This window comes from Euprymna scolopes, chromosome 42 (assembly GCF_053919585.1).
Source record: "Euprymna scolopes isolate OS-2025 chromosome 42, ASM5391958v1, whole genome shotgun sequence".
Taxonomy (NCBI): domain Eukaryota; kingdom Metazoa; phylum Mollusca; class Cephalopoda; order Sepiida; family Sepiolidae; genus Euprymna; species Euprymna scolopes.
In genome coordinates, this window is record NC_136523.1 from 34,839,166 (window position 1) to 34,865,308 (window position 26,143).

General features: G+C 32.6%; 1 protein-coding gene across 2 annotated transcripts in view; it reads left to right on the plus strand.

The window, feature by feature from the left end:
• LOC145267013 (mediator of RNA polymerase II transcription subunit 8-like) overlaps positions 1–26,143 on the plus strand; it is a 42,105-nt gene that overhangs the window by 10,885 nt on the left and 5,077 nt on the right. Inside the window, exons 5-7 of one of the 2 annotated variants that reach the window (XM_080122912.1) lie at positions 2,786–2,806; positions 17,737–17,790; positions 24,938–25,022. In XM_080122912.1, the coding sequence (XP_079979038.1) occupies positions 2,786–2,806; positions 17,737–17,790; positions 24,938–25,022 (160 nt within the window). The remainder of the gene's footprint in view (positions 1–2,785; positions 2,807–17,736; positions 17,791–24,937; positions 25,023–26,143) is intronic. The other variant, XM_080122913.1, reaches the window with a different exon arrangement.

Below are 26,143 nucleotides of genomic sequence, written 5' to 3' on the forward strand. Positions count from 1 at the left end.
GATAAAGTTACATGCTGGGTCGGACATATTGGGTCATGTGACATTAGCAAAAGTAACTCAGCTAAAACAGTTTGTAGCAGACAGAATTAACTGCAAAAAAAAAACAAAACATATATACATAATTTGTGAAACTTTTAAAAAGAAGGTAACTTTTTAGTCCCCCCCCCCAATCCCCGACATAAGGAGAATAGACCTGTAAATTCACCCTTGTCCATTCGCACTTTTCTCAATAACTATGCCTTGGAATTTTTTTTAATTTTGCACAAGCATTAAACATGATATGAGTAAAAAAGTAACAGAGCCGATTTTCTGTGAAAACTCCGGTTGCCTCCTAGAGGTGCCTTTCAGGTTAAAATGGCTAAAATTGACACTTTTGTGCTTATTAAAAAAAATTGATTGGATTTTTATAAAACTTTCTGAAAAGTTGTAACTAACTGATTTCTATATAATTTTGTTTGTCTATACTTCGCGATAACTCTTGGGTGTGCCCCAGGGGCTCTTTTAGAGCTTATAAAAACACTCCATTTTTGGGACTATTTTACCATATTTGTCAAAAATTTTCTCTGTATGTCTATTTAGCAGTTTTGCATGGTGTTGAACTCAAATTTAAATATGTTAAGGTGTTAGGGACTTTTGGGGTTAAATGCGGGGGGGGAGGGGGGTGATGGACTTAGTCGTTTCTTTTTTTGCATGGTGCAGAACTCAAATTTACGTATGTTAAGGTCTAAAACTGCACCGTTTGTTCATTTTCAGCAGGATTTGATGTCTACTTTTGGGACTAAATGGGAGTGGGGGGGGGGCAAATGCTGAACTTAGTCATTTTTTTTATGCCTCGTTCACTGTGCACTCACGGGGGACCATGCATGGTTCACTTATTTTTTTTTATTACTCTTTCTCGTATTTTTTATACTTTTTCAACCATTACTCTCTTTCGAACTTTGCAGTTTTTTAGTTTTTGCGCCAACCAGCAATTTTATAACAAGGCTATAAATAATTTTTTTTTTTTGCTATTTTCCTCTGAAGAAAAAAAGCTAATTTTTTTAAAACTCTTTTGATAAGTAAGGCATTAATTCTAATTTGTATTCCTTGTCTTTGAACAATAAATTTTGTAAATGTTAATTTGCATAATTTAATTCCCCTCATATATATATATATATATATATATATACATATATATATATATATATACATACACACACACACACACGCAAAGAGGCGTTCCAAAAGTAATGTCTCCTATTTTTATTCCGCCCAAATAGATCAAAGAGAGGATTGCAAATAATATTATGATGACTGAACTTATGCATTTATGATCTGAAAGTTTCATCTCTCTGTTGCAGATATTGACAGTGTGAGACTTTAAGAAAGCAACCCCTGTCATGGACATGTGTCAGAAGCAAAGATGTGTCAAATGTGCATTGAGAAAAATAAATTACGGAGCACAAAAGATTGCTCATTTTAATGTTACCACTCCTGTCTTCATAGATTTTCAACTTTTTGTTAGTTAAAAAAAATATAGGGGGGTAATCTTTTAGAATGACCCTCATATATATTTCTGTGGAAATGTATCTTATTTCATAATATATACCAATCTTTATTTAAGAAGCTCAATGTAATTACAGAGCAATATAGTGAATGAATGACAAAAGTCTATATTCCAAAGTCCATGGTGTTGACCATCTTATAATTTATTCCTTTTAATTCAGTTGACATTTACAATTGTCAATTGTAAATGTCAACTGAATTAAAGGAATGAATTATAAGATGGTCAACATCATGAATTTTGGAATATAGACTTTTGTTATTCGTTCACTAATATATATATATATATATATATATATATATATATATAAGAATAACAGTATAGTTACATTCCAAGATCCAAATATTTATTTTTCATGCAAAACAGCTCCTCCAAACATGGCTGCTGGAACAAACACATGATGTTGAGTCTTCTATGAACTTTTTTCTTCTTGCAACATTATCTTGTCATGCATTTTTTTTTTTTTTTTTTCATCCAAGCAAAGAGTTTCTAATTTTTCTGAGGAGTATATACACGAAAAGAGATGATATCGACATAACAATAACTGTTTGTTTCTGCATGACGAAAAGGATCTGTAAAAAATGTTCCTAAATTTTAACATGTTTGGAGGAGCTGTTTTACATTAAAAAAAAAAAGTAAATATTTGGATCTTGGAATGTAACCATACTGTTATTCTTTTATTATGTGCTCTGCTGTTATACATAGCATACATTGAGCTTGTAAAGAAAAATAATTGGTATACACAAAGCGAAATATAATTGAAAAAATATATTTTACTAAAACAACAAATATATATATATATATATATATATATATATGAATAAAAAAGAATACGAAAAGTATAAAAGTTTATAACTTTTCTTTATTCGTTTTTAATTGGTGACGTGCAGGAATACAAAATAATATTATGAAAAAAAAATTAAACTTTTTTTATAAGTACATAATTTTCGACCGATCCTTCAGTCTTCATCGGTGTAGTGAAAGTATGAGGATGCACGGGGAAAAGGGGAATGGAAAAGGAAGGAAGGTAGAGGAGGAGGAGAAGAAGGAGGTATAGCCAATGAGAAGGTGCCACGTCAGTCTTAAATATATAGACATATAAGTACGCACATACACACATGCACACAGTACATATACACATACAAACGAAAAATTAAACAGTAAATAAAAATGAGAAACGCGTCTTTAACTTTTCTAATCCTTTTGTCACTAATCTGTCTTCTTTCTTATGCTCTTCTCTAGTCTTACATGCTATACAATCAGGTAAGTCTGTTGATAACATACTGGTCATCTTTTGTCTTGTCGTCTTTGGTCAGCTGAATGCCATTATTGTCTTAGCGCTTTACATGTGACCACAGTTTTTTTTATCTTGTTTTATTTTTGTTTTTTATCCTTGTTTGATGTCCATACCTTGCTGTTTTAACAGCCTTGTCGACCACAGCTCTCCAAATTTTAGAGCCATGGTGATCTCGGGAAGACAAGTAAAGACGGTAGATGAAATCAAGACGGTTGCTTTCCGTCTTGATTCAGGGGTTTATCTCTCCCACCCCCACTCCCCACCATTCCGTGTGTTAAATACGCCCTCTAGAAGTGTAAGCCATTTTGACTTTCAGATGGTTCGCTGTTACACACAAGTCCTGGGAGGTGACTTGTTTGTAGTAGACAGTTCCACAGAACAAAATATTCTTACCGTGTCGAAACCCGGGAAAAGAACATGTGAAATTGCTCCAGAAAAGGTTTAATATTTATGAAGCAACTCTGGTTTCTGATTGGTTGGTAGCAGAACGTGAATTAATTTGATTCGTCAGTTCTTAGCAGCATCGTTTATAAATAGAATCGTCCGACTGTGTGGGATCATACCCCATTATTCTCAAAATATTGCAACACGCCCCCAGATACTAACCTGGAAATTTCTATGACTTCGAACAGCACATACAGCGCCTAACCTTCTCAGATGGTCACCCATCTGGTACTTGCTACGCTCATCATTGCTTAACTTTGGTGATCTGGCAAGAACTGCTGTGTCAACATGATTGTTCGATGTAGCTGGCCGTTAACCATACAATTTTTTTTCCCTCTAACTGAGGGGTCATAGACACGACACTAAACTGCCTCGGATACTCTATGGCAAAACGCTTGTTCCCCCTACATCTTGAAATTATTCATCTTTCCTAATTCTTTTTACGTTTTGTTTTTTTCTGCCTACCCTGTTTCCCAACACTATAAACTACAAAAACTCTCGCTTTCTTGTCGCTCCAGACACCACACTAAACTAAGGACAGTAAAAAGCGGGGTTTCCTTTCAGCAGCCTCGTGACTCTCACTTCCATTATTTTGTCCTTTAGTCCTCACATTCCATGAGTGATTTTTCTGACTTAGGGGTAAGAATTGCTGTTTTCTGGGTCAGAACCTATTCCACTTAACAGTGGAAAGTAGACACTGGATATTGAGTTTACTTTTGGCAGCCGCATAACTTTCGCTTCTTTTATTTTTATTTTGTCCTTTAGTCCTCACATTCCGTGAGCGATTTTTCTGGATTAAGTAAAGGAGAAAGTGGATCTTGCGTTTACTTTTAGCAGCCGCATAACTTTTGCTGTTGTTTTGATCAGAATCTATCCCATCCAACATTTATCGTTGGCAAGAATTTTGTCCTTGAAATAGTATTTTTTTTTTTTTTTTTTTTTTTTTTTTGTCTCCTTACATCAAGTGGCTTCATGCCTTGTCTGGAGTGATTTCTGCAACAAAAAAAAAATAAAAATTTGCAATTGTATTATTAGTATTGCAGCCTCATAATATTTTGTCTTTTAGTTCTCACATTCCATGAGAAATGTTTCTGGCAAAGAGGAGAGACTGGTGCTACCAGATCAGGCTGTCTATTGGCTTCCCGAGACGAAATGCACCTACATTAAACTTCTGTTTTTGTTTTCTATTCTCTTTTGTAAAACTTAATTATGTTCTGCAAAAACCAAAAAAACAACAGCCTCTTTCCCCTTTTTTTTTTTCCTTCCCTACTTTCCAACCCCGTCGGTGGGGCATTAGAATACACCAACTGTCCCCCTGCAGAGAATAAAAGCCTCTCAAAGGGATTACCTGTTGGCCGTGGGTAGCGACCCGTAATGACTCAGAAAAGTATCCTGGTGGCTGAGCAACTGATATCTAGGGAAATTAAAGATGTCAGTTGCAACACTTCACTTTGGCCTCGTACAAGTCTAGACGGACGGTCGGAGGGGCCCGATCCAATCAATCGGCTAGTTATGTCAAGCCCTAACACATCTTCTACTTTTCTATCAATTTCCTCTAAACCGTAACAAATACAGTTCTACCCTATACCACTATAAACTATATGCATATTTTCCCTTCTTTTCCATGTGTTAGAAGGCGGTGGCTAGGGTCAAATGTGTCAAATGATTAAAGTCATGACATGGCTGTATAGTGCCGGAAGTTACCACAAATGACTTGGATTGTGTAACTAAAGGATTAAGGGTACTCATGTCTCCCATTTGGGACATGTATACTGTTTATGTAGCCCTGGCATGACAAGGCGAATGGGTTTCCCCCTTAACATGTCCCAATATTGGACTCTGAGGTGGGTGGGGAGCATAAACAATGAATTTAAAATATATATATGTATGGCAAATCATAAAAGCGCCAACACGTCGACTCGGATAGTTCAGGTAATGAACTACATCAAACATCCTCAAAATTTATTGTATTGGAATCCACCAAAGAAACCAAAATAACTGACTTATCACCGTTTATTATTCATAAAATTATATCCGCATATATTATCCCAAAAAATGTAAAAACTTTAAAAAATAAAATCCTACTGGTGGAAGTAGAAAGAGAAAAACATGCCACTTTTCTCCTAGGAATGAAAACTTTCCACAACATAAATATCAAAACTTATCCATACAAGAATCTGAATACATCCAAAGGTGTAGTAAAATCGAAAGACCTATCAATGTGCACTATTGAAGAGATAACAAAAGAACTTAAAAACCAAGGAGTAATAAACGTTAAAAGAATTACAATACAAAAAGAGAATCAGACTATACATATGAACACTTACATTATGCAGTTTGATAGACCCAATATCCCAAAAGAAACCAAAATTGGGTTCAACGTTGAAAAGTCGAACTCTTTATACCAAACCCACTTCGGTGCTTTAAATGCCAGAAGTTTGGGCACCATGAGGATGCATGTAGGGGACGAGCAGTGTGCGACAGATGTGGCCAGAAAGATCCAGACCACACTGTCAATGACTGCAATCTTGATTGCAAATGTGCAAATTGTGGAGAAAACCATCCTGCTTATGCTAGAGCATGCAGAATCTGGAAGAAAGAAAAGGAAGTGTCAATAAAACATACCAAAAACATCTCTTTCCTCGAAGCCAGGAAAATAATAGATGGATACATGAAGGAAAAGACGTACTCTCAAGCCACCTGAAGTTTGTATATCATCCAACATCACTAACCAAGACTCCAAATACGAAATACTAATAAACAAATTGTTACAATTGGGACCAAACGACTGGCCCAAATTTATAAATGAAATCAAACCAAACATATCATCAAAAATTAATCATCCCATTAAATCATCAACTAAAGTTACCAATAAAACAAATTCTCAACCAAAATCAGAACATCCAAGAACACAAAGTCAATCAAAAGAAAGACCACAAAAATCACCAGTATGTCGTGCAGATGTTGAAAAAGACGAAACTAAGGAAAAACAAAATCAGTTGAAAGAAAGACCACACAGGTCACCAATATGTCTTCCCCGTGGTGAAAAAAACACACTTGAAAAACAAACAAAAAATACATCTACCAAAAAACAAAATAATATAAAGAAATTACCACAAACAGAAGCCACTACTACTACTACTACTACAAATAGATTTACGGAATTAGAAGACATGGAAACTGAAGTTATTCCTCAAACCAAAAAAATAATCATGAATTACAAGAAAATCCAATGGAACTGGCGTGGATTGAAGGCAAATTACAATGAAATTTTATTGTTGCAAACCAAATTTAATCCTTTGGTTATTTGTCTCCAAGAAACCTTCCTTAAGAATGAGGACAATTTGTATATAAAACACTATCAACAATATAACTACATTCATAATACAGGATTAATCATACTGTAACCCTTTTCCCCCTCCCATTGCAAAACACAATCATATTCGGCAAGGCAGAGAACAAAAATGACAAAATCCACTATAAAACAACCAAATCAAAAACTACGAACTAACGATTGTAAATACAATGAGCTTGAAGAATAAAAATCTCATATAAAATAACTGGATACAACATAGAATATTATTCCCAAAATAACTGGATTCAGCATTAAATAACCCACAAAGAGTTGATATGCCGTTAAACAAAAAAAAAAAAAAATAGGAGAGAATTGCCGTTGTCTGGGTTGGCATCTATTCAATCTAACTCCTCGGCCTAACGTTTACAGGGATTATGAACTGGAATAGATACATTGAGAGCATTGCCAAGGCTGCTGCAAGGAAGGTTGGCTCCCTCTACCATGCTAGAAAACTACTTACGCCTGACAGTATACTATACTTCTATAAGGCAACCATTCGCCCATGTATGGAGTACTGTTGTCACATCTGGGTTGGTGCATCTGCTGCTTGTCTCTCGCTCCTGGACAGGGTTCAAAAGAGAGTCGCCAACCTGATAGGTCCTGAACTGTCATCTAGGCTTCAGCCTCTATCCCATCGACGAGATGTTGCATCCCTCTGCCTGTTCTACAAATACTTTAATGGTGAATGCTCTGACGAACTGCAAACACTTGTACCTTCCCGACAAACCCGACAAGCTACTAAGTCTCATCCCTTTACAGTAGAGATCCCTAGGTGCAAGAAAGCCTTTTACTCCAATAGTTTCTTCCCCAGAACTGCGGGTCTTTGGAACTCCCTTCCGGGATTCTGCTTTCCCAACTGCAATGATATGCAGAAGTTCAAGTGTAATGTTAACAAACATCTTTCTACTCATCTCCCTTCATAATGACCCCGCTAATTAAGTCCCTGATAGTAGCCTCCTGCTTCAAAGTGGCACTGTGCCTTGTTTGGGGTGAAAATTGAATAAAAAAAAAACAAAAAAAACACTTTCTGTTGGCAAGTTTTTGACCTTGAAGTACTATTTTTAGGGGGGGGGGCAGGTTCTGTACACGCGCCTATATTTTTTTTTTTATATATATTCTCACATGCCTAACAAACGATGCAAGGGAAAAACCTGGGAATTTTTTAATCTTGTCTATATAAGATCCCTGTTTAAGAAAATTAAAAAATAAATATGACTCCTCTTTTTAGGGCTTCATTGTCGACGTATTTCTTCTGTAATTTATTTATCATTTTCATTGTTTTCTTTTGTCGTTTTGTTTTATGTCGTTTAGCTTTTTTCGTTGAAATTGTATAAATGGCCTCGTTGGCTGCATTTAAAACAAGAAATTCTTACAAACATTCCGCTTTTCTTTTTTTTTTCTTTTTTTTACGAGTATTTTTTTATGTTTTTGCCCGTGTATTTATTTGCTTTATTTATTTGAAAAGTTTTTTGGTTTTTGCGGTACTCGTCTATGTTATCATTGGAATCGTTCAGGCAGTTTACGAAAATGGCGGGAATGTGCTGAACAAAACTGTTGTGTTTTTGTTTTTTTTTTCAATGGAAAATATATAATTTCTAACAGTATGAAACTAATCTGATGAAAAACTACTTAAAAAATCCAATGAAAAACTACTTAAAAAATTCAATGAAAAATTAATTAAAAAATTCAATGAAAAATTAATTAAAAAATTCAATGAAAAATTAATTAAAAAATTCAATGAAAAATTAATTAAAAAATTCAATGAAAAATTAATTAAAAAATTCAATGAAAAATTAATTAAAAAATTCAATGAAAAATTAATTAAAAAATTCAATGAAAAACTACTTAAAAAATTCAATGAAAAACTACTTAAAAAATTCAATGAAAAACTACTTAAAAAAATTCAATGAAAAATTAATTAAAAGATTCAATGAAAAATTAATTAAAAGATTCAATGAAAAACTAATTAAAAAATCCAATGAAAAACTAATTAAAAAATCCAATGAAAAACTACTTAAAAAATTAAAACGGTATTCTAGAATATCGAATAACTTTTATGAAACTTTTAGAAATTTTAAATTCAATTCAAGAAGAAAAAAAGATTCATTGTAAGGTAGGTTTCATGAATAAATATATTTTGAATAACAAACAATTAATATTGCAAACCAAAAAATTTTTTCTGAATTTTTTTGGTTCGGCACTTGTACAGTTTAATGAAGACATCAAAAAAATGAAAATATCGAAAAAGGTTATATTGTACATATCGGTTATGGAACAAAGTTTCCGAAAAAAAAAAAAAAAAAAAAATTTCATTTAATCTCATCAAGTAGTTTCTTTTTATTTTTTTTATTTTCTTTTTATTTTTTTTTTATTTTTTATTTTTTTTTTAGAGCGAAAAAACAATTTATGATACCGAGCAAAAGGTTCAATTTTTAGGAAGAAAAGCTAGTATTAAAGATGGGGAGGGAGTGTCAGCACTTTACATGGAGTTATCTCCCCGTGACGTGTTCAAAAAGTTCCATAATAGCTGACTGCAATGCGCTCTCCTAAACATGTGTTTTTCCGCTGTAAAAAAAAAAAGTACTCGGTCAAATTAAATGATTTTTTTATTTATTTATTTTTTTTTCCGGAGATCTTCAGTCCTAAACGTATACGTACAATATAACCTTTTTTCAATATTTTCATTTTTTAATGTCTTGATTAAACTGTACAAGTTCAAATCAAAATAAATATTTAGGTAGGAATGTGCTTAACAAAAATGTGAATTTTTTTTTTTTTTTTTTTTTTTTTTTTGGCACAAGCGCTGGCCAATTTTTTCACTAAAGAATATATTATTTCTGTCAGTATGAAGCTAACTCAAAGAAAAATTCATTAAAAATGAAAACAATATTCTTGAATGTTGGACAACTTTTACAAAACTTTAGCAATTTAAAACTCAAATCAAGAAAAAAAACACTCATTGTAAGGTAAGTTTCATGAATTAATATTTAGTTTTTTTATGATAAACAAAAGATAGCAAACAAATGTTTTCTTGTGTATTCGTTCTTTTGCGGATTGTTGTCCTTGTCTTCATAGTTGTTGTTTCACCACATTTCGGCCAACTCATCCTCTGGCCTTCTTCAGGTGATTAACCACGACAGGATAGGAATGCTGAGTCTCTTAACTGTATCCCCAGTAATTACTGCCTTCCATAGTTGTTGTCTCACTACGTTTTGGCCAACTAATCCTTCCTCTGGCCTGCTTTGGGTAGAATTAAAACCACTATCTTCAAACAATGCTCACCTGGAACGGTAGAGACTAAACGCCTCTATCCAGCGTGGGTAACAGTCCGCAAAAAAAATAAATAAATACTCGTAGTATGGAGCCTCATCTCAAAGGATTCTAAAAAATAAAATGCATTTTAGTCCGTCCATGCATAGCCTTGAGCCCTCGGAGGGGCGTAGGACATCCACAACTTTCCTTCAGATAATACTGACCTCGAATCATAGAGACTCAACACCTATTCAGAGTTAATCAAAGTTGGATTTTATGAACTTATAAATCCAATTTTGTGATCTTATCTAGTCTTCCATTGTCTGGTCCGTACCAAATGTTATTGTTTTCTTTTTTGTTGTTGTTGTTGTTTTTAATATAATACAAGAGTCCGCAAAAGAATGAATACACAAATTATGAAGCCTCATCGCTAAGGATTCTATTAAAAAAAAATGTTTTTTTGGGCCCTGTCGGTAGGGCATTAGAATACGCCGACTGCCCCCCTGCAGAGGGTATAATCCCTCAATGGGGGTCCTGGATATGACCTTAAACTATATCCAGTGGTGAGGCCCCCACTTGTGGGCTTTGGGGAGTGTGGAGCCAGCCTTAAATTACCATTGCTCCCAGGTCTACTCTGACCCAGAGTGGTAGTACCTGTTAGGGTCCCAACTATGGGTTAAATAGAAACTGACGTGAAAACAACAAATATACTCTATTAAAAAAGTTTTCTTCAAAATCTTTGGATTCGGCATTAAATAACCTGAAAAGGGTTGATATGCCGTAAAACAAAAACAACCAACCAACTAGTCTTCCATTGTCTGGTCCGTACCAAATGCTGTTTTGTTTTGTTTTTTGTTGTTGTTGTTGTTGTTGTTTTTAATATAATATAAGAGTCCGCAAATGAATGAATACACAAATTATGAAGCCTCATCTCCAAGGATTCTAAAAAAAAAATAAATAAATGTTTTTTTTTGATGATTTTTTTTGTATTAGGATTAAGGCGCTCAGTGTTTCGGCACCTTCCACATTTTCTGTAAACCGTCTACATGATTCTGGCAATAATGCTGTACTTATACTGCATAAGGACCCCAAATTCTTTTATATTGCTGTAATATGTAGAAAAACAGGGCTGCAGCGTCAAAGTCTATGGAAATTGGTCAACTTCCAAAAAAAAAAAAATTAATTCATAATGAAGAATTCAAAAAAACAAAAAATAAATGTCAGACTATTTCAAGCATTGATTTTTTTTTTTTTTTTTTTTTTTTACATAGAAGTCACCACTTATCAAAGCCCAGAGGCCACTCGAGGATAAGAGTTATAGAGTGTACAGTAGTCAGTGAGATAATATTGTAGCAATCGTTAGTAATGGAGATTTGGTAAATTGGATTACTTAAGGGGGTGGTTCATCAAAAAGTTGTTTATGTTGGACTTGAAGACAACCAAGTTGCAGTCAGCTGGGAAGCAGGCAAATGAAAGAGAGTTCCACAGGCGTGCAATTTTAAGAAAGAAGCTTTGTTTATGGAATCTATGTTTTGATTTAGGCACAGATAAAGAGTGGGGAAAATTATTAATAGTGGTTTCAGCTAGACGAGTGTTTTTCGTGAAAGGATGCATAAAAATAAGAACAAAAAGTAAAATTTGGATCAATTATGCTTGGTGCACCCCAAAAACAGAAATGACCAAAAGGAAATATTAGCATCCCTTGTCGAAATAGTACAATGCTTGAATGGAGAGAAGGAATGAGAGTAATTAAATATACTGAGTGGAACGATGAATTTGTTGCTCAAAAGAAAACACTACAGCTTTATTTTCCGACTTATATTGAAAAAATCAATTCAGGTAACTTTATTATGTAGTAGAGCTGACATCTATACAATGTAGCCGCCTTCAGCCTCAATCACCGTCGGAACTGGGAACATGCCTTTTCCAGAAACACCGGCGGATGGCGGCAGTCAGGCTGGCTTTGGTATTGTGGAAGGTCATGTTGGTGATGTTCTCAACATATAACTAAACAAAGTAGTCCTGCGGGTTCAGGTCAGTGGAGAAGGGGGGAGGGGTCAGTAAGAGAAGGGTACAAAGTTGTAGTACTCCTTCTGGGTATCTTTGGATTTGTGGGCCAGCACCGAGTCCTGCTGCCACACCCAGGGTCTGCCAGTGGCCATCTGATTGCACGAGAGGATCACCACACTCTTCAGCACATCCAGGTACACTTTCGAAGATGTGAGGTGGCATGATGTGGCCCTCACTTGAAACCACACCAAAGACCATAACCATAAACTTCGTTGAACTGTACCCTCAAGCGTTGAACTGTTCGGATTTGCGTTTTGAGGGTGCTGGCAATGGTCCTGTTGTAATAACTTGGATTGGTAGAGAGTATACGTTGTACAGCGGTGCATCTCCGATCTCGCTCGTTGAACATTGTACCACTTTCAGACATGATAGAAAGCTTCTATCACTCTTGGGATTTGTACACAACTGGCCAACTAGTAGATGGTCTTGAACAAAAAAAAAGAAAACTGGTTTTCATCAAACGGAAATGGAATCATGTTGTCTTTTCTAGGGTGACAATTTTATCGTTCCATCATGTAATAATGATAATAATCTGGGGAAAAATGTGCGAAAATTGAGCATAATATGGTAGCTTAACTTTCAAACACGTTAGAAGACACCTACGTCTCTCAATTGAGTTATGGAATCACAAAATGGAAATGACACCTGGTTTTTTTTTCATAACTGTTTACTTATTTTTTATTTTATTTATTTTATCACATTTTTTTAAAATGTTTATTTAAGTTAATGTTATATATTTTGGTAAACTGTTTTGAATTTAAAAATATTTATTTACAGAAATATTTAAAAAAAAATGATGAATGTGTCACATTATATACAATAAAATATGCATCAATACGTTTGAAAGCCAAATCACAACGTAATATTATTAGGAAAAAAAAACATATTTTACTTGTTTGAAATTTATAATATAAATATATTTCGGACTCAAACCCCATCCTCAGTATGTTGTTTTCTTTTTTTCTTCTCTTCTTCCTTGCCATATTGTAAAGTTGGAGAAAGAAAAGTTTGTTTGTAAAGAGCAGCGCGTTGTATCTCAGCGGTTGTATTTGGAAATGTTGGAACGTAGCGTTGGCAACGCGAGATGAACGTCAAGGGTGTGAGTGCCATTATAGAAACATTGATTTAATTTGAATAAAATACGAATTAAGTGCGCTTGAAAACCAAATCACAACGTAATATCAGGAAATATCGTGCGGCTTTACAAACAGACTTTTCTTTCTCCAACTTTACAATATGACAAGAAAAAAGAAGAGAAAAAAAAAAAAAGAAAACATACTGAGGATGGAGTTTGGCTCCAAAGTATATTTATGCTATAAATTTCAAACCAGTAAAATAGTTGTTCATTTTCGTAGAGGTCCTAAGTAATTCGCAAATGTATATTTCGGTCGCCCACACTGAGGATTGAACCTTCAACCTTCAGGAGAATATCACTTTTACAATTGTTTTTCCCAGTACTCTAACCACTGCGCCACGGGTCCTTGCGGACAATTTTAGTACAAATTTTAGGAGCCTTAAACCTATTTTTATTTCTAGTTGTAAATATCACTATTTATTACTAATCATTACTATATATTAATGTATATCTATCTCTATATACTTATTACTTATATATATTAATGTTTTTACTTTTTACTTGTATATATTATCTATTGTTTATAATTACTGGTTCCCATATCGTCTTGAATTTTATACTAGGTCTACTTAGCAGTTGGTTATTCCCCAGCATATGTGCTGCTTCTTTCAGTATTCTTACTCTCCACCGTTCCTCTGTCTAATTCTTACTTCATCCCATAATGGTAGATGGTTTCCCTTCTCCTTCCAGATATGGTCAGCTATACCTGACTTTTCAGTCTCTCCACGTACTATGGCTTTTCGATGTTCTTCTAACCGTACTTTCAACGGACGACACAATTCACCTCTGTATAGTTTTCCACATTTACATTGGATTTCATATACACAGTTCTTAGTCATGATTTTTTTCTGTAGGAGCCTTGACTCACACAAGCAGTTTCCAGAGAGTTGAATCACTCCTGAATGTCATATGGATTACATATTCCTTGAAGACAAGCCCTTCATATATAGTATACAAACTGTGGTGAGCTTCGGAGTGGTGTCCTTTTGTGTTTGGTTCAGATTTCTTGGAGCTGATGTCATGCTCTCTGGATAGTTGTTTCAGTAGAGGGTTTCTCTTGAACTGTCCATCTCCTCTTCACATGCACTGATGTTACTACATATCGCCTTTGCTCGGTGTTGTAGGCAACAGGAGATTCTTTTCTTTACGTTATATGAATGGTGGGAGTTGGCTTTCGGTGTACAGATGACATAAACCCCTGACCTGTGTGAGTTATCAGTACATCTAGGAACAATAATTTGTTATTTTCTTTCTCCATTGTGAACTGTATAGTTGGACGGATCGAGTTCACATGGTCTAGTAACATTTGAACATCTTCCTGATGGGGTCAAGGTATGAATGTGTCATTTACATATCGCAACCACATTCTTGGCTTTAATGGTGTTGATCCTAATGCCATTTCCTCAAAGTATTCCATGTATGCATTGACCAGTACTGGGGACAATGGTGATCCTATTGCCAAACCTTCTTCCTGCCGATATAAGTCAGATCCCATCACAAAGTATATTAGTTTCTACAGAGAAGGTCAACATCTCCATTATATTGTCAATTGGGATGCAAGTGCGTTCTTTCAGTGAGGCATCTGATGTCAGCTTATCCCGTACCACTGTCAGGACTCCCTACATCTACACTCACCATCTGGTTGGAATGAATGGGAGCATTGTTTATTATTTCCACAAAGTGAGCCAAGTTCTTGACGTATGGGGGCCCTGTCGGTGGGGCATTAGAATACGCCGACTGCCCCCCTGCAGAGGATAAAAGTCCCTCAATGGGGGTCCTGGATATGACCTTAAACTATATCCAGTGGTGAGGCCCCAGCTTGTGGGCGTTGAGGAGTGTGAAGCCACCCTTTAATTACCATTGCTCCCTGGTCCACTTTGACCCAGAGTGGTAGTACCTGTTAGGGTCCCAATTATGGGTTAAATAGAAACCGACGTGAAAACAACAAATATATTCTATTAAAAAAAAATTTTCTTCAAAATCTTTGGATTCGGCATTAAATAACCCGAAAAAGGTTGATATGCCGTAAAACAAAAACAACCAACCAATCAATCTTGACGTATGATGGAGATTTGCTGATGATTGGGTTGCCGATATCTACCAGAAATCGGCTCAATGGATGACATGTTGAACCTCGGGCACTGACAATGGGTCTTAATGGAATACCGTCCTTTTGAATCTTAGGTAGGCGGTATAGGTGTGGTAGCTTGCTATAATGTTGTACTAGCTGTCTGTATTTCGAAGGTGGTATAAAATATGCATTAAATGCGCTTGAAAACCAAATCACAACGTAATGTTAGGAAATATCGCACGGCTCTACGGACTTTTCTTCCTCCAACTTTACGACATTGCAAGAAAGAAGAGAAAAAGGAAAACAACATACTGAGGATGGAGTTTGACTCTGAAATTCTAATAAAATTATTCATAAACTTTTTTATCAATTTTTACTTTTCTTTTCAAACATATTTGCGTTTTTTTTTGTTTTTTTTTCAAATTTAGTTACGTTTATTGTTTTTTTTGTTTTTTTTTTCATGTTTCTGCAAATAAATATATTTCTAAAATATCTAAATAAAGTAAATAAATAAAAATTGATAATAAAGTTTAAGAATTCAAAACCATATTTTGCGACGCATTCATTGTTTTTTTGTTTTTTTTCATGTTTCTGTTAATAAATATATTTTAAAACATCAATATATTAGCATAAAATATCTTAATATTTTACCCCAAATATATGAGTAAGCAGTTTTTGGAGAAAAATGGAAGGTATTGTTTCCATTATGTGCTTCCATATATCAATTGAGAGACGAAGACACCTAACGACATGTTTGAAAGTGAAGCTACCGTGTAATCTTCAATTACCGAATGTACCAACATTTTCTCAAATAGAAAGAGAAATCTTTCTGAATTCTTTAGATGAGGATCGATTATTCGTATTATTTAGATTCTTCAGGCTACTCTTCTCATCTTGACTGTTATTTGCACAACGTTTCGATCGATGTAACCTCTGAACTTCTTTAGGTGTATTTTGTCAAAGTCAATAATCTTTCTGCCAAACTCTTGAAACTGCACAGAATTTCAAACAGAACCCTTTGTTTATTTAATCCATGAAGGTAGCGTTCCGTCAGCCATGACTGAGTAGAAATTCTAAATAATTTGCAAGTGTATTTTGAGTGTCACCTGCACTGAGGATTGAACCTTCAACGTCCAGAAGAGTATAATTTACAGCTGAATTTTTTTTTAACAAGTACTTTATCCACTATGCCACAAACAATTCTAGAATGAATTTTGATTAATTTAACGCTTTATGACCTGAATTATGATATAGATGATTGAAAATTATTTATTGTTAATTTTATGACCTGAACTATGATGTGGATGATTAAAAAATATTTATTGTTAATTTTATGACCTGAATTATGATGTGGATGAGTAAAAAAATTTGTTAATTTTATGACCTGAATTATGATGTGGATGATTAAAAAATATTTATTGTTAATTTTATGACCTGAATGAATTATGATGTGGATGATTAAAAAATATTGTTAATTTTATGACCTGAATTATGATATAGATGATTAAAAAATATTTGTTAATTTTATGACCTGAATTATGATATAGATGATCAAAAAGTATTTGTTAATTTTATGACATGAATGAATTATGATGTAGATGATTAAAAAATATTTATTGTTAATTTTATGACCTGAATTATGATATAGATGATTAAAAAATATTTATTGTTAATTTTATGACCTGAATTATCATGTGGATGATTAAAAAATATTTATTGTTAATTTTATGATCTGAATTATGATGTGGATTATTAAAAAAATATTTATTGTTAATTTTATGACCTGAACTATGATGTGGATGAGTAAAAAAAATATTTATTTTTAATTTTATGACCTGAATTATGATGTGGATGATTAAAAATATTTATTGTTAATTTTATGACCTGAATTATGATGTGGATGATTAAAAAAATATTTATTGTTAATTTTATGACCTGAATTATGATGTGGATTATTAAAAAAATATTTATTGTTAATTTTTAGACCTGAATTATGATGTGGATGAGTAAAAAAAATATTTATTGTTAATTTTATGACCTGAATTATGATGTAGATGATTAAAAATATTTATTGTTAATTTTATGACCTGAATTATCATGTGGATGATTAAAAAAATATTTATTGTTAATTTTATGACCTGAATTATGATGTGGATGAGTAAAAAATATTTGTTAATTTTTGTTAGTTTAAAGAGTAATGATACTATGATCGTCTTCAAACTGAAAAAAAATATGAAGTTCAAAAGTTAAACTACCACTGAGAATTTTTGCATTTCAAAAACTTACCTTGATTATTGTCCAGTGCTTGAAAAAAAAGTGTGCTTATGACAATAAACGAAATCCTCCAATTTTAGCAACGGACAGTCGAAATCTGAGCGTATCTGGGTAGATGCCAGATATGGAACTAGTACGTACAAGGCATGTTTAAATCAATTCCCACTTTATTTATACCATTACATTTGTTTATGACTGAACGAATTAGTTCAACCAGATCATAAAGGATTAAAGCTATGCATATTTTTAAGAAATAGAAATGATAATCTTTTGTTTTGTTTGTTGTTTTTGTTAGGGCAAAGCTATAAAAACTGAAAATGTACTTGTGGAAGATGGGACGGTGACGAGGGTAAGTTATCATTTTTTCGTCGTAAATTTATTCTTCTTGTTTAAATGTTTTCTGCCTCTTCGTTATTAGAGAGAAAATCAAGATATTGAATTTCAAGTAAAACCAATTGTATCTATTTGTCAAGATTTTGATTTTCTTTTTCTGTAAATAGTAAAGAATACTATTTTTTTCATCAATTTATTATTGAAAAATAATTATACTTTTATAGAAAAAGAAAATCAGCAAATTTTTTTTTAATTCACGCGATAATTTAAGATATTGCACTTCACTATTTTTTTTTTTTTTTTTTTTTAATTCCATTTTCACTGCATACAAGGCACAGTGCAATTTTGATGTAGGGCGCTACTATCAGGGACATAAGTTGCAGGGATACTATGTAGGGAGTTTAGCAGCAAGATGTCTGTTCACATTACACTTAAACTTCTGCATCTCAGTAGAGTTGGGAAAACAGGAACCTGGAAGGGAGTTCCAGAGTCTAGCAGTTCTGGGGAAGAAACTATTAGAATAGAAGGCCTTCTTACATCTGTGGATCTCTACTGTGTAGGGGTGGGATTTTGCTGCTTGTCGGGTTTGTTTAAAGGATAAACCAACAAAGTGGGAAACCGATGATAATTCAGAAGAAAGAAAGATAGAAAAGAGTGTAAAAATGTTGTAGGTAAATAAAAAAAAAAAAAAAGAAATAGTTTGGCAAACTTGTTCTAGAAGTGTAAGCCATGTATAGTTTTAGAACAGTTTCCGATGGTTCGTTGTTCTACACAAGTCCTGGAGGTGACTGGTTCTCAGTGGACAGTTCTCGAGTTGGAATCCACAGAGCAAAAGATTCTTCCCGTGTTGACACGAAGAAAACATTTGCGAAATTGCTACAGAAAAGTTTAATATTTATGGAGCAATTCTGGTTTCTTATTGGTTGGTAGCCATACGTGAATTAATTTGATTTATCAGTTCCTAGCAGCATCGTTTATAAATAGAATCTCCCGACTGTGCAGGATCATACCCCATTAGAAAACAAAAATATTGAAACACTTGTTTTTTTGATCTTTTTTTGTTATTCAAATAAATATCTTTATTTTTGCGCTTTCTTTTTTTTTCTTTTTTTTTTTTCAAGAAAAAATATTGCTTTCAAATATAATTAATGAGAATATTCGTAAATATTTTGGTGCTTCTTTGTTATTGTAGCGAAATTCGGAAATCAAAATATTGATGTTCAAGTGAAACCAATAGTATCTAATGAATTACCATGTCGCAATAATGAAAATATCCAAAACTCACACAAAATGATAAGGTAGAAATTAATTAAGAAAATGGTTTTCAAAGAAATTAGAAATTTTAGCTATTTCCCTTACTTCACAGCATGTCACGGGACAAAACAAATGTAGCAAAATCAATTTTTCGTTAATGATACAATAAAAATAAAAAGTTACTGTACATTTACTGAAATATATATATATATTTATACTTATTTTTCTTAAAAGTTACATTTTTTAGTGTTTATTTACGTTGAATATTTTTTTTGTTGTGTTTTTGTTTATTTTTTTATTTTTCAAACATAAGCTCAAGCTAACACAGGCACACAAACAAATGCATGCACAAACTATAATAAGAACCATTAGTGGAAGGAAATATGTACAGTGAGGGAGGGGGGGGAGTAACAGTCCGACAACTTCAAAGCAAATAATAGTGATTTGTATCACACACACAATCTAATCATTAAATGAACTTAACGCTGGACGAAAAAATATGTCTCTTAATTACACCATATTTTAATTTTAGTAACCGTTCGTTTATAAAGGGAAGAATTGGATTCCGAAATATGAGAATTTTAAGAGCTCAACCAATCAGAATGGACGGACTTTGGAAAAGGAGCCTTTATTATTTCTGAATCAGAAATTGGAAAGATTATTTTAGGTATATGTATGCAATAGCCAGTTATGGTCAGTGTAATCACGGAATCTGTGGAACATGTAGAATTCATTCCGTGGTAGGACTAAATATTTAGAGAGAAAAATAGGGACTCCTTCCTCTGATGATGTTATGATTGTGATGGTGTTGCTCGTAGAATGTAATGTAGTATTTTATTACCACTAATGAATGTGGCTAAAATGGTGTTCGAAAGCTACATAAGATAGTGGCTATTAGTCTAGATGTATTGAATTTGTACGTGGCATCTGTTAAATTAAGTCTATCACTATAGACAACAAATATTGCAGCCATAACACAAGTAATCTAAAATATTCTTTTAGGAGGTTTATTTTATTTATTTTTTTACATAAGCATCACCACTTATCAAGGCATTGAAGCCACTCGAGGATAAGGGGTAAAGAGTGTACAGTAGAAATTGGACAATATAGTAATCGTTAGTAATGGAAATTTGGTACATTTGTTAACTTATATGGAACGGCTCATCAAAAACTTGTTTACGTTAGACTTGAAGGCAGCCATATTGTAATCAGCTGGAAAGCAGGAAAACGGAAGACAATTCCACAAGCGTGCAGTTCTATTAAAGAAGCTTTGCTCATGGAATCTACGTTTAGGCTTAGGTACAAATAAAGAGTGAGGGAAATTATTGATAGTGTTTTTAGCTAGACGGGTGTTTCTTGTGAAAGTTTGGCGAGGGGGGGACCATAGTTTGGAGCTCAGCCGAACACTTGCCATGAAAATAACGATAAAGCAGAGACAAACTCGCAACATTTCTTCTTTGAGAAAGAGGTTGTAGGGAAGAGAAAAGGACATCTCCTACGAGGCTACGAAGTTTATTTTGAACTCGATCAAGGTAGGATAAGTCCTTTCTAGCAGTTCCTGCCCAGATGTGGCAACAGTACTCCATCCTTGGACGTACCTGGCTCTTATATAGATAGAGAATTGCATCAGCAGTGAGATATTTACTGAATCAATAGAAGGATCCCACCATTTTCCCAGCGGCTTTGGCAACGGATTTAATGTATGTGTTGCACTTAAGATCAGGAGTAAAAGTAAAGCCCAGAAGCTTGTCAAAACATGAGGCCTCCCCAAGACGAAAGCCATTCATTTCAATTGATGCCAGATGGGGATCAGAGCATTGATGATGTAAAGATAAAAGCTTAGTTTTAGATGCATTAAAAGTAACTAGACACTCCTTTCCCCATTGTACCACATGCTGAAGATCAGAGGAGAGAGAATTTGGTCGTTTACGGTCTTAGATGTGCTATCATAGATAGTAGTGTCATCAGCATAAATGTCTACGAATTATGTAAGGATGTGATTTGGAAGATCATTAATGTAGATCGGGAAGAGAGTTAAGTCCAGGATGAACCCCCTGAGGGACTCCAGCATTAATACTGTGAGCTTCTGATTTTTGCCCATCAACCACTACTCTTATGAACCTATCAGAGAGAAATGATTTAATAATTGAGAAGACATTTCCAGCTATACCGTAGCTGGAGATCTTGTGAAGTAAACCTTTATGCCATACTCTATCAAAGGCCTTAGATATTTCAAGAGCAATTGCCCTAGAAAGGAAGCCTCTGTCGAGAGATTTGCTAATCCTATGAGATATAACTGTAAGCACATCTGCTGTAGATCTAGTAGAACAGAAACCATATTGTGTGTCACTAAGAAGGTTATTTTTGCTGAGATGGTTGATTACTTCTCTATTTAACACAGATTCCAGCAACTTGACAGAGTACAAAATAGACTTCATGGCTTAGTGGGAGATGCCCTTTTCTCTACCCTGCAACCTCTCTCCCACAGAAGAGACGTTGCGAGCCTATCCTTGTTTTATTGTTATTTCCATGGCAGGTGCTCGTCTAAGCTCCAATCTCTGTTCCCCCGTCGCCAATCTTTCACAAAAAACACCCGTCTAGCTGAATCCACTGTGAAAAATTTCCCCCACTCTTTATCTGTGCCTAAATCAAAACATGGATTCCATGAACAAAGCTTCTTTCTTAGAACTGCACGCCTGTGTAACTCTGTTGCATCTGCCTGCTTCCCACCTGACTACAACTTGGATGCCTTCAAGTCCAATGTAAACAAATTTCTAATGAACCACCCCCTTAAGTAAACACTTCATCAAATCTCCACACTAATGTACTGTACTTGCAATAACCCTTATCCCTGAGTGGCTTCCGGGCCTTGATAAGTGGTGACCAACGTGTAAAAAAAAAAAAAAAAAAACTTCTCATGACGCACAGAAGACTTATTGGCCTGTACTGAGAGGGAGATGAGCGATCACCTGAATTCTTAAATATAGGGCATACTGATGAGATTTTCCAGGGTGATGGGAAGCACTTCTCCTTAAGACAATGCTTAAACAGTTATGTCCCCTGTGTGTAGTCTTCTACTGTCTATTTCATAATATCTAAGAAAAATGCAATTTTACCTAATTTTCGGTACTTGTACAGTTTAATCAAGACGTTAAAAAAGTAAAATATCGGAAAAAGGTTATATTGTATCTATCTGTAATGGAATGAAGTTCTCTGAAAAAAATTTCACTTAATTTCATCAAATAGTTTTGTTTTTTTTTCCAGGGGAAAAAAACAATTTGTTATGACACCAGGCTCTACATTGCGAGTAAAATAGTCGCATTTGCGAGTGATTTTTCAAAGTGTCGACTAGAAATAATGAAACGCTTATCTTTTGGCGATTGTAATTCTTTCGCTGACGATCTTTCAAAAGTACATTACTGCATGAAAAATATCTTTTCAACTTTTTTTTTTTTTTTTTAATAAAACGTGCAAAGTCAAATTATTTAAACAATAAAAGGTTTAGCAAAACAATATACTTTTTTTTTTTTTTTTTTTTTTAAGAAAGGCTGGGGGGGGGCGCGTGTAATTGTGAAGCAAGGGTTGTGCAATCTCTAACCACACCTCTCCTGAATCGGCACTGTTTGAGTCCAGTGGCAAGGAGAAGACCAGGACGACTGGAAACAATGCCGAGATAAGCGGAGAGCACATACAGCACATGAAAGTCCAAAATGGTCACCCATTTAGTACTGACCAGGCTCAAAACATCCAACCATAAATGCTTATCTTTTGGCGATTGTGTTTCTTTCACTGACAATCTTTCAAAGCTTACTACTGCGTGAAAAATATCTTTTCATTTTTTTTTTTTTTTTTTAAATAAAATGAACAAAGTTAAATTATTTAAACAATAAAAGATTAATAGAACATTATACTTTCTTTTTCTTTTTTCTTTTTTTTAAACAAAGGCTGTTAAAAACATCTGAAGAAATAAGAATTTTTATACGTTCAAGTATCAACATAAAATTTGTTGTATATTTAGAAATTACACTTATTAAAAAAAAAATCACAGAAAAATATTTGTTATTTATGTAAGTATATACGTGAGTCTATATTGATATCTATATGTATATGTGTCTCGTATATATCTGTGGAGATTTGGGGACACGTATGGATGGGGATGTGTGTCTGCACCTGCGGATAGTCTGACTGTGTCTGTGTATATATTGTGTGTATGCTGGTATGTGTGTGTGTGTGTGTATATATATATATATATATATATATATATATATATATATATATATATATATATATACACACACACACATACCAGCATACATTTTTTTTAAACAAAGGCTGTTAAAAACATCTGAAGAAATAAGAATTTTTATACGTCCAAGTATCAACATAAAATTTGTTGTATATTTAGAATTACACTTATTTAAAAAAAAAAAATTAAAAAACATACAAAACTCTTTATGGTGCACATATGCTCGTCACAGAACCAACATGTCATATTCTAAAAATCATGTGGGTTTGGCTAGTAACTTTTCTATCCTCAAACACAACAGCATGAAGAAACTTTTTGAAAACAACTGTCTAGATGAAATATCCTTTTTAAGAGTAACAAGGATCTTTACAAAAATATAAATTACTCTCTGAATCAACCCAACTAAACCTTATGAATAAATATTTGAGAATATAAAAGACTTAAAAAAAAAAAAAGAGATCGTTAGATATTAAAACAAACAAAACTATTAAACTAATCAGAATAGATGGATACTTTAAGACACAAAGTTCTTTGAATACATATAATTTTTTTTATTCTGGGTTTGGCATTTAATAACCTGAAAAGGGTTGATATGCCGTTAACCAAAACCAAACCTTTTCTATTTGACTAGTAAAAGAAAATATTTAGTTGTCAAAGGTCAACTAAAGATAAATGTGTCCATAGAGCGCTGGATATCGAGCAAAAGGTTCGATTTTTAGGAAGAAAGGCTAATATTAAAGATGGGGAGGGAATGTCGGCGCTTTAAACTGAGTTATCTCCCCGTGGCATGTTAAAAAAAATTCAAAGATGGCTACCTTCAATGTGGCGTTATAAAAACATGTTTTTCCGCTGTAAAAAAAAAAACTACTCGGTATAACTTTTTTTAGATATTTTCATTTTTTTAATGTTTTGATTAAAATGTACAAGTACTCAATTTTCTGTAAAAATTACTTTTAACTATAAATAACTTTCTACTGGATTTTTCGTAATTTTTGGATATATTACTATTTTCGGCATGACAATTAAGTATATACTGTTGTTTTTGCTTCAAATGATATATTTTTAACACCAATTATTTTTACTTGAAATTCAATTTTTCGATTTTCAAATTTTTATTTTTTATTTTATTTTTTACAATATATCAAGGCCCAGAGGCCACTCGAGGATAAGGGTTAAAGAGTGTACAGTGGTCAAAAGGACAACATAGTAATCGTTATTCGTGCAAATTTGGTAAAATGGATTACTTAAGGAAACGGCTCATCCAGAACTTGTTTACATTGGACTTGAAGATGGCCATGTTGTAGTCAGTTTACTAATGAAGAAACATTAAAACGCATTTTAAAACTTTGGGAAACTGATTTTAAACGCTTGTTGAGGATTAAAGAAGGACCTTTTAGAAGATCTGTGTCTTGAATATATTTTGAGTATATTTTGAATATATTTTGAGTATACTTTTATCATGCCTGGTTAGAATTACACTTAATTTAAAAAAAAAAACACAAAAATGTTTATACACATACATGTACATACCTATCATGGAACAAAGATATATTCCAAAAATCATGTAAATTGATCAAATATTTTTTCTTTAATGAAGAAAATCCAGTTTTGCAATATTTAGTGATTAAAAACTTCTTTTTTTTCTTTTTTTTTTTTTTTTTAGAAACAATTAAATACTCTCAATAAAATCACAAGTAATATTCTCGACATCATCAATTCTGCTCGAGATGAATGGGAAAGCGAAGCAAGTAAGTTTGTCTTTCCTTTTTCTTTTTTCTTTTCGTTTTTATTTTATTTTTTCTTCTTGTCCTTTTTCCTGGTTTCTTTTCTTTTCTTTTTTCTTTTCTTTTTTCTTTTCTCTTTCCTCTTCTGTTTTTCATTCTTTTTTTTCATTTTATTTTTACTTTTTTCTCTTTTTTCTTTTCTTTTTTCTCTTTTTTCCTTTTCTTTCTTTTTTCTTTTTTTCCTTTTCGATTTAAATATTCATTCTCTCATTATCTGAATTTTAAATGAAAAGTTTTATTTTTATTACAAAATTTGTGAGATTGTTTATATATTTACGATGCAGGCTATAGTCAATTAATGTACTTCCTAACTTCTGGCATGGCTGCTACCAGAAGCGGTGACAGGGAAAATCAGTTCCTTCACTTTTCTTGTTCTTCAGTATTTCTTATTGTAAAGAGATTTATTGAAATAAAATATAAAATAAAATATAAGATAAAATATAAACTATAAAATAAAATATAAAATAAAATATAAGATAAAATATAAAATAAAATATAAAATAAAATATAAAATAAAATATAAGATAAAATATAAAATAAAATATAAGATAAAATATAAAATAAAATATAAGATAAAATATAAGAAAATATAAAATATAATATAAAATATAAAATAAAATATAAAATAAAATATAAGATAAAATATAAAATAAAATATAATATAAAATATAAAATAAAATATAAAATAAAATATAAAATAAAATAAAATATAAAATAAGATATAAAATAAAATATAAAATAATATAAAATAAAATATAAGATAAAATATAAAATATAATATAAAATAATATAAAATATAAAATAAAATATAAAATAAAATATAAAATAAAATATAAAATAAGATATAAAATAAAATATAAAATAAAATATAATATAAAATAATATAAAATATAAAATAAAATATAAAATAAAATATAAAATATAAAATAAAATATAAGATAAAATATAAAATAAAATATAATATAAAATAATATAAAATATAAAATATAAAATAATATAAAATAAAATATAAAATATAAAATAAAATATAAAATAAAATATAAAAAGGACATTATTGAAAAATGTACAATAAAAATTAACAAAAT